The 9,941-nt window shown below is 43.9% G+C and overlaps 1 protein-coding gene across 1 annotated transcript; it reads right to left on the bottom strand.

The window, feature by feature from the left end:
- Positions 1–947: 947 nt before the first annotated feature.
- Positions 948–8,366, bottom strand: LOC127238675 (cytochrome P450 2A3). The gene is made up of 9 exons (XM_051207339.1): positions 8,181–8,366; positions 7,754–7,919; positions 6,906–7,055; positions 6,489–6,649; positions 4,849–5,025; positions 3,406–3,547; positions 2,776–2,963; positions 2,032–2,173; positions 948–1,345 (listed from the first exon to the last, which is right to left on the bottom strand). Exons 1-9 carry the CDS (start codon positions 8,358–8,360, stop codon positions 1,164–1,166), a joined length of 1,488 nt encoding a protein of 495 aa, XP_051063296.1. The 5' UTR covers positions 8,361–8,366; the 3' UTR covers positions 948–1,163.
- Positions 8,367–9,941: the final 1,575 nt, after the last annotated feature.

Raw genomic sequence — 9,941 nt, 5'->3', positions numbered from 1 at the left:
GAGATTCAAACTCAGGTCCTCATGATTGCTTAGCAACACTTATCCAACTGAGTTATCTCCAACCCCTTCCTCTATTCATTCTCCCAGGAAGACTCTTAAGCTTGTAGGTTTGAAGTGCACCACCAGGAAGAGTTTGTAATGACGTTCCCAGGGACACCATCTCAATGCCCTATTACTCTCCTCCTTCTTGTGTCTGCCTGATACTGACATCATAAAAATAAGTAAAGATACCCAGCTAATGTATCCACTGCTGTTGAGACTGTGCATTACTCAGCTACACACTCATCAGATTTATACATATGCTTTTGAAACTCCTTACTGCCTATGATCCCAGATCTTTAAGAAAACACTAGGTCTTTGGAAACTAACACTTGGCAGAAGGTATGGTCACTCGCATTCCCAGGAAACCCTGAAATGCACACATACATGCCCATCCATGTCAGTTTTACAGACACTCTCTAAAATTATCCTTATCCCCTACAGACCTCACTAAGAGGCCTCATTCCAGTTCTCTAGATGGATTCTGAGTCTGACACAATGAGTTTAACTAACAAAGGGTGGGTGATGTTGCTCTGGTAATCAATTTTATGAAAGTAGATCAAAGTATGTATGAGTTGAATGGTAAAGACTATTTACAGCACACCGGAAGCTCTGGGATATTTCTGAACAGCATTATATGTCAGTAGACTGATCTCTCAACATATGGTAATATTTTAAAATCTTCCCAATGCCAGTGCACACAGATATTCATGAAAGTATTTCCAAGCTCTTGGAATTGGTGAAACTTCAATAAACTTAGGCTAAGGAAATAATAGAAGGTTAAAACTGTGCCTCGCTATCAAACTGGACATGAACGCTTTTCCCTTCCCATGCATTTGTGAGAACTGTGTTCATTGTACACTTCCGCAAAATTTTGACAAAGAATACTTATTCTATAATGTCTTCAATATTATTGTTATTGTTGTTATTTATTGGTATTATTATTATTATCATTCACATCATACCATGAATTTCCCCTTTCTCTCATTGTACTTTTGAAATGGCAGTCACTCTTCAGCAAGTCTATTCATGTCCTCTGTCATTCCTGCCCCTTTGACTCCTAAGTCACAACTGCCCCCACTAACCTGGTCTCCATCATTCCCTTTCCCTTATCAAGCCCTGGCTCAACGGGGCAAGAAACTCATGGTGTAGCTTGGTGGGATTGTGCCAAATCCCACAAGTTTAGGGGACACATCTATGTCTTGGGGTGCCTGTGGAGATCTGAAGCTAAAATTCTGCATGATGTTGGTGAGAAAGAGGAAGAGCTCCATTTTAGCAAGTCCTTCTCCAAAGCAGTTCCGTTTTCCTAAAGAGAGGAGACAGAAGAATGAAGATAGAAGCCAGTTCTTGCCATTACCCCACAGCAAACTCCTGGCTGTATGTTCCATGAGAGTAAGTGCTGAGACCTTTAAAGAAGGCTATAGTCTCTGAGTCTGCTTGTACTTGTTGGTTGATCCACCCCAGGCTATAACAATGTGAAATATGGATTCCCTTCCCTTTAGAGGTGCTCCCAGTATGGCTGCCATGTAGCCACTTCCTTTATTTCTTCCTTCCTTCCTTCCTTTCTTTGTTCCTTCCTTTTTCCCTTCTTCCTTCCTACCTTCATTCCTTCCTTTGTTTCTTTGCTTTATTTTTTGGTGTTTTTTGTTTTGTTTTGTTTTTGTGTCTGAGTTTCTCATTGTAGCCATGGCTGTCCTGAAACTCACTCTGTAGACCAGGCTGGCCTTGAACTCACAGAGATCCTCCTTCATCTGCCTCCCAAGAGCCACCCATGTAAACATGCCACATTCTTTCTCAGAACTGGTTGTGTGAACTTTTGACCATCCCTTCTCCAGGGTTCAGATACATGGTTATTGGAAATTATGGGAGTTGCAGCCAATTGCCTGAGGATTTGAACTAAGAATTTTCCAAGATGGTTCCTTCAGAGGGGAGCTATAGATGAGATTACTGTTGTTTTGAGTAGTGGCTTGGCACTAAATAATGATGTCTTACCTAAGGAAAAGGGTACAAATGCATCATTCTTCTTAAATTGTCCATTGTCATCTAGGAAATGCTTTGGGTTGAAATCTTTGGGGTTGGAGAAGAACTTGGGGTCATTCAGAACAGAGCCCAGCATAGGAAACACTTCAGTACCCTGTCAATGAAGAAAGTTTGAAATGGTAAATTTGGTTTAGTGTCCTGTTATCTGATATGGGATAACAGGGTGAGTTAGGGTATCCCAGGTGAAGATAAAAGTAATGTATGAGAGTTGGTGGGGACTTTTAGGGAGGATCTTTGAGGAATGTGATGTCATTATCCTTGAGAAAGGAGATATAGGGCTAATATATGAGACAGGATGAGTGAGTGGCATAAGGTCTGTCTTCTAATGTCAGATGTTGTCAGATATGCATTTTGTGCCTCTCAAGTCAATAATCGCAGTTCATTGGTTTATGTATGCCTAAACAGGATACAAGGCAGAAATGGATTCCTGTCCCTCACAGGAGGTAAAGGTAAATTAAGTTTATGTGTCTTGAGATTCTGGTGATGTTTGAGAAACATGGGATTGTAACTCCCAGGTCAGAAAGTCTGGAGTGAAACCCAAGTTCTAGGAGACTTTACAGAGGAGGGCAGAGGGGGTGGTAACCCAGAAATCCTGTCACTGAGAAAATGAGAGTTCTGGGTGGTTTATAATGAGGAGAAGGGCCTGTAGTCCCCTGAAGAAGGCTGGAGGTGATTACAGGCTAAGTGAGTCAGCACCTTGGGTATGAGGAAGTCCCGGAACTTGGTGTCCTTGGTGACCCTGTGAGCCACACCCATGGGGAGCAAGTCTGAAAATCTCTGAATCTCGTGGATCACAGCCTCTGTGTAAGGCATCTTCATGCGGTCCTCATATTTGGGTTGCCGGTTTCTGCCAACCACCTGGTCAATCTCCTTATGGATTTTGGCTGAGAAGAAGAGAGATGTGTTTAGGGGTCCAAGAATCTCACCATAGGGATGAGAGTGCAAACCATAGAACTGGATAGAGGCCGTGAAAAAGTGTATGGCATTATCAATCATTTTCTATACAACATGAAAATCATAAGCATTGTTGGAAGAAGTTCTTATTGACTGAATCATATCAGAATTTTGTGGGAATTTTGAAGAAGGAGACTCAGGGAGGGTCTTGGGGACAGAAAAAAATGATCCTTTGAAGTTCTGATGAGCAACAGGCCAGTTGATTCAATGACTAGAGAACAGTGCCCAACTGACTGTCTTTGCAGAACAGGGGATAGCTATTTGAGAGTCCAGTTTCTTGAGAGAGGTAGGGGATACTGTGGCAGATCAGTCAAGCAAGTTCAGAACCTATGATGTCACCCCATCCCCCTTTCCTGTCCCTTGCAGCCTCACCCTCCACATCTGGGTGCTTCATGAGCAGCAGGAAGCCATAGCGTAGGGTTGTGCTGATAGTCTCTGTGCCAGCAAAGAAGAGGTTCAGCGTCGTCATCACCAAGTTCTTCATGTAGAACTCTGTTTTGGGGTTCTTCTTCTCCTGCAGGAGGGAAGCATTCAAGTCCAGCTCACTTCTTATGCACTTAGCTCCCTTGTGTTTTGTGCCACCCACCAGATTTCACTTCTCTTTGGCTCATACATGAGGTACAGAGAGGGGTCCTATCTATGCCAGGTTCTCTCCAGGTTTTAGACTTTTGAACATGATCCAGTGCCCTAATCCTGTGCTCATTCATGGCTTAGTTGATTGTCTAATCTTTAATGAGCAATTCATTTGTTTTATTAGTCAGTTTTCAAGTGGAAGAAATATTTAACAAGGGAAAGATGGGAAAAGAATTTGAGAACAATGGCAGAGATACCATGATGGAATAGACATTGAAAACTAGAGACAGTTTTTCTGAGATAGATACCCAGAGATTATTTTAAAAAAAAAGTATTTTCCTGTGAATGTGAGTTTTGCCTCTATGTTTGTCACAGCATTAAATGTGATCAGTAAGAGGCCAGAAGAGGATTTCAGGTGACATCTAATAAACTGGAACTAGAATCTTAAGGTTGTGAGCTGTGATATGGGCTCTAGGTTTTGAACACCCAAAATTCTTGAAGAGAAGCCAGTGCTAATAAGCACTGATTCATCTCTCCATCCCTCAGACAATGAGATTTAGACAATAAGATATTATTTCTTAATTATAAACTTCAATATTTCATAAATTAATCTCACCCTTAATCTTTTGCTCTTAAGACTATAAGAAGTTCCATCCTGGCCAGATACCACACACTGGTTTTCCCAGCCTACAAAAAGCAGGCCCAGGATAACCATCACAGGTTTGAGGCTAGGCTGGCCTACACAGCAATTTTAAGATGAGTCAGGTATACATAGCAATATCCTACCTCAAAACCACCAATGGCAAAAATCTTTGTTCTGAACAAATGCAAGAAGATCACAGTAAATCTCAGTTCATACCGATGTAAAATGCAGTGGCATACAATGCATGACCCTCTTGCTGTGATATTAGACAGGTCACTGATATTCACAGGGCTGAAACCTCTTGATTTGGAAAATGGGAGTTGAGACACAGCCTCACTCAATATTTGTGGGTATTAAATAAATAAATAAAACTAATGTTTTAAAACAGTACCTAGAACATGGAAGCCCTCTACCCTGGCTGCTACCTCAGCCTGTACACACCTCCGGAGAGTAAAAGAGAAGTGGATGGAACAGTGATGTTGAATGATGATTATAATAAGGGGAGAAATGAGAGGTCCTGTTACTTCCATGCTCTTTAAGCCCGATGTCATTCTCCATAACTTCTAAGCTCCCATCACACTCCCGTCTTCTGGGTTTACCTGCTCCATGTGGATGAGGAAGGAGTCGATGAAGTCCCTTGGGGAGTTAGGGTCCAGGTTGTTCTGATGCTGTTCCACCTTCTTGGCTATGAAGTTCTCCAGTCCTTTCAGTTCCTTAAAGACCTGTTGCTGTGGCCCCGGCAGGTGCTTCATCATTGAAGAGAACATCTCACAGAGCTGTTGGTGGGAAGAGAATGTGGAACCAAGACAGCTGTCACTGGTTAAAACCCAACATGTGCGGCATCTGCCCTAAAACAAAGGGACATTCACATCACCTGTCCTGGAGGTTAGGAGTGGGCTGCATGGCAACAGGGTTTCCTTATAGTTTAAGCATGAGGGCCATTGTCCAAGTTTTAAGTGAGATGGGTTTTGGAACACATGTAGGTTTGTGGTATTCAAGTGAGGCTGGGATAGGAGACACCAGTTGTTGGCTAGGAGTTGCCCATGTAAATCTTTAGGTGGTTGAGTGACTTCAGGTGGAGATAGCTGTTCGCATACTAAAAGGATTTGCATTTGTGAGCTCTAACAGCCATTGCATTAAATTAGTGTTTGAGAGTCACAAAGCTAAATGATGGCAATCAACCCAAGTTTCCAAAAAACAGGGTGATGGAGAAGGGAAATGTGATCTATACACACAATCAAATTATTTTTTGGCCTTATGGCATTTTCATGAAAATGGATGCAACTAAAGATAATTGTATTAAGCAATTTTAACCAGTCTTAGAGAGCTCATGTAATTTTTTTCATTTTTGGTATACATGTGTTAAATCATGTGTTACATATGAATATATATGCATATATATGTATGTGTATTCATATATACATATATGTATATATACGTGTGTGTGTGTGTATGTGTGTGTATCACTAGGAAATAGAAGAAAAACTGTCACAGTGCACAAGGTGCAAGGAGGATTATAGAAAGAGGAGGAGGTATGAAAAAGAAGGTTGTCTAATGGGGGCGAATAGGATCAATACAAAATATATGCTTGCCCTCCAAAATTAAAACTTAAGTGTTTTATGGTAGTGTTGACATTCACACGGTCTTGCGTATTGTTATTCAAATGGCTGCACAGAGGGCCCTACTTAGGGGTGTGAGTAGTCTGTGCTGGAAGAATCTTAACTGGAGTGCTTGAGGGAATTTCTGTGCAGAAATTTTGCTTAGAGGTGTTGGGGTTTAGGTATTTCCGTGGCTAAGTAGGGGCAACTGATCTACATAGTCCAGTGGGCTGGTTCTGAACATTTTGTAGGGGACACATGATTTGAGTGACATTGATTTTGTAGCACCAGGTATTCAAGGACTGAATGGGGCTCCTGTATTCAGTAAGCCTTCCTGTAGCATCCTTGTCTTAGAGAGTAACTTGATTTGTGATGGTAATGTCCACCCAGTAGAGACAGCTCTCTCTCTCTCTCTCTCTCTCTCTCTCTCTCTCTCTCTCTCTCTCTCTCTGTGTGTGTGTGTGTGTGTGTGTGTGTGTGCATTCACTGTCTGCTCTGATGATGTATAAACTGTGTATTTAATCTGTTGTGGCACAATTACTGGGCTAGTTTGAATGTACCTGCTGTAAGGAGGCTGGCAGTTTGGGAGTGAGTGAGCAGATGTGGTGTTGGAGAGGTAGGACAAAGCTGAGACAGGTTACCTGCCCAGTGGAGGTAGATGTGAACTGGAAACTCCCCAGCATCATCTTCAGCAGTGACAGGAACTCTTTGTCCTCATAGTCAAAGCGGTTCCCAAAAACAATGGAGCTCATGACATTGGAGACGGTTCTGCTCAGGTAGAAGGTAGGGTCAATGAGGGCACCTGTGGGTGGGGAGAGGGAAGAAGAGTGTGGCATTGGAACCAGGAAAAACATCACTGGGGTGATAGCATCAGACACTTTGATTCAGAGAATTCAAAATGAGCACTGACTACAGTATGGTGTTCGCCAAAACCCAGACACCAGGTCCCACACTAGGACCCTGTTCCTAATCTCAGTTCTCATGCTGGGTCATGATGCTGCTCTTCCTAGCGTGTCTTCTCCTTGGTCCTTCCTGATTACTTGTGGGGCTCTGTTTACCATTTGTCTTATGTAATGCCTCCAAGAGATAGCCCGCCTCCTCTTGGATGCGCTCCTCGATTCCACGCTTGCCCACGCCAAAGTCCCGCAGTGTGGCGATGGAGAAGCGCCTCAGCTGTTTGGACCTCTCCCAGTTGCTGAAGGCCACTCCTGGGAAGTTGAATGAGGGGTGGGGAGAAGTCAAAAGTAGGGACATCTATGACCACTGACCAGCCCTGAGCTTTTCACCTGAAGGAAAAAGGTGCACAACTCCGCAAACTACACATAAAAAGAGAGAGTCAGTTAAAGGACAATAGAGAGAGCGAGACAGAAGGTAGTCAGACACAATGGGGACACGGCAGAGGCAGGAGAAAGGAGACGGTGGAGATCTAGGGGTGGGTACAGTTGTGAAAGATTTATAATTGAGCAAGGGGGAACCAGGGTGAGAGAGAGGGGGGCGTGTCAGGGAACAGGTAGGATTGCTTGAAGGAAGACTGCACTGGGAAACAGATTTTCCGTGTTGTTCTAACTGTGGAAGAGGACACCAGGGGAGAGGAAGAGAGACAGCTTCCAGGTCAATCAAATAAGCTAATAGTAATAGTGATGGGGTGGTAATGGGTAGAAAGGATCAGAGCATATTAGAGGCACAGGATTCTTATACCTCGATCTCAAGGCACAAGAGAAGTCCTGGGTTGTAGTGGTGGATCAGGAGGTACAAGCAGAGATAGGCAGGAATATTAGGACATGATGTATCAGAGAACTAACACAACAGAAAGTAGCTATTTTAGGAGAAGAAGGGAAGGAAGTTCCTGGGGAACCTATGCCTTCTAAATATGTATAGTCACATTCCCCTGTATGTTTCCCCTCACCATAGCCTTTGAAGAGCCAGTCAAAGACAGCAATCTCTCCACGCCCACTGAAGTCCAAAGCTTGATCCACCAGAGCCTCCTTGACAGCTTCTTGTCCACACAGTACCACAATTCTGCGGCTAGGCCCCAGGTGGATGGTGAACACAGGACCATACTGTTTGCTGATCTGATGGAGATGGATGAACAAGGTTAGAGGGGATGAGTCATGCCTTGATGTCAGGCCTTGGATTCATTTGTCTGGAGTTCTAATAGTTATCAAATGAGATATTCCAAAATGTGGTCTCACATGCCTAGGAAATGGTTGCATATACTTCAAATTTTTTAGGCTTAAAACTGCACACCCTGGTCAATTCACTACCACAAAGCCTAAATCAAAAGTGTACATCTCTCCATGCCCACATGCTACTGATTTCCTTCCCAGTGGCACCTTCATGAGGGAGTTGTACATCTGCTCTGTGTTCAGCTGAAGATAGTTCCCGATGAAGGGCAATGGGGTCGGTCCTGGAGGCAGCTTCCCTGAGAGCTTCCTCTGCTTCCAGACAGACATCAAGACCAGGACAACGAGGAAGGCCAGCACAGTCACCAGGAGCAGTCCAGAGGCCAGCATGGTTGAAGTGAGGGTGGCAGACAGACGGTGATGGCTGAACTGGTTTGCATTTATACATCCTGAGGTGGAAGGGTGGCCTTTGGTCTTGATTATGCAATTGCCTGTTTTCATAGTCAGACCATCCACCAATATGTTCCTGTTTTGGGACTTACCTAACTATCACGGGGGAGGAGGAGGGTCCGTCCCTTGAGGGATGAACAGGGAGTAGACTGAATTTGTGACATCTAAGGAGGAAGTACTTCAGGGCTTTGTTGTATAGAGGAATAGAACAGTGGCCAGTAGACAGAAACTAATCCATTATAGTATTTATCCTGGAGACACTTTTGAGCTTTGTGTGTGGAGTGGGTTCCCCTGGGAAGGGACCAAAATGCTGTGATACTAGGGTCTCAGAGGACAAGAATCAATATTTCATTAGCTTGATACAGGATAAATAGCTATGAATTTGAACTTCAGTTTTTTTCCTTGTTTGAGACAAGTTCTCACTATGTAGTACTGGTGGGACTGGAAATCAATATGTAGACCACAGAGATCCACCCATGTCTGCTTCCTGAGATCTGGGTTTGCAGGGTCACCCCAGCACACCCAACACTGGGAGCCCTTCAGTGAGAAAAGTTCTGAATTTAAGTAACTGAGAAGGGGAGAGTCCAGATATATGGGTTGTAGATCTTGAGACAAGAGTGACTGTGGATAAGAAGGAGCTAGGAGAAGAATATGGAAATCCCAACAGGATCTTATAGTCAACACTTATACCTAGGTGTGGGTACCAGCCTATAATTCACACTGCCAGAGAAACTAGCATACAAGGAGGAACCTAAGAGATTTGCACAAGGTCCCACACAGAAGGGAAAAGGAACAAGATCTCGGGAGTATATTGGGAGTAGGGGAGCATGCCGAGGGAGTTAGGAGAACGAGAAGGGGAGGAGAGGTGAACATGTGGGACCAGGAAGATTGAGTCAGGGGATGAATAGATGAGAGTGAAAAAAAGAGATACCATAATAGAGGGATCCAGTATAGGTTTGAAGAGAAAACTGACTCTAGAGGAATGTCCAGAGACCTACAAGGATGACCCCAACTAACAATCTGAGCAACAGTGGAAAGGCTACCTTAAATGCCTTTCCCTGATAATGATATTGATAACTAACTTATATGCCATCACTGAGCCCTCATGGAAACAGAAGCAGACACCCACAGCTAAATACTGAGCCAAACTCCTGGAATCCAGTTGCAGAGAGTGAAGAGTGATAAGAAAAATGGTTAAGACTAGGCTACAGAAACTCACAGAGACAGGTGACCTGAACATTTGGGAACTCATAGACCCCCAGACTGACAGCTGGGAAACCAGCATTGGACTGACTCAGACCCCCCTGAACATGGGTCTCAGTTAGAAGGGACCTCTGACAGTGGAACCAGGATGTATCCCTGATGCACAAAAGGACTTTGGGAGCACATTCCCCATGGAGGGACACTCCCTTAGCCTATAGGCAGGAGGGAGGTTCTAGACCCTACTCCAAATGACTTGACAGATTTTGGTGATCCCTCCTGGAAGGCCTTAATCTCCCTAGGGAGTGTGGGGGGGATGGA

This window comes from Phodopus roborovskii, unplaced genomic scaffold (genome assembly GCF_943737965.1).
Source record: "Phodopus roborovskii unplaced genomic scaffold, PHOROB, whole genome shotgun sequence".
NCBI classification, from domain to species: Eukaryota; Metazoa; Chordata; class Mammalia; order Rodentia; family Cricetidae; genus Phodopus; species Phodopus roborovskii.
This window is presented reverse-complemented; position numbering and strand designations above follow the sequence as displayed.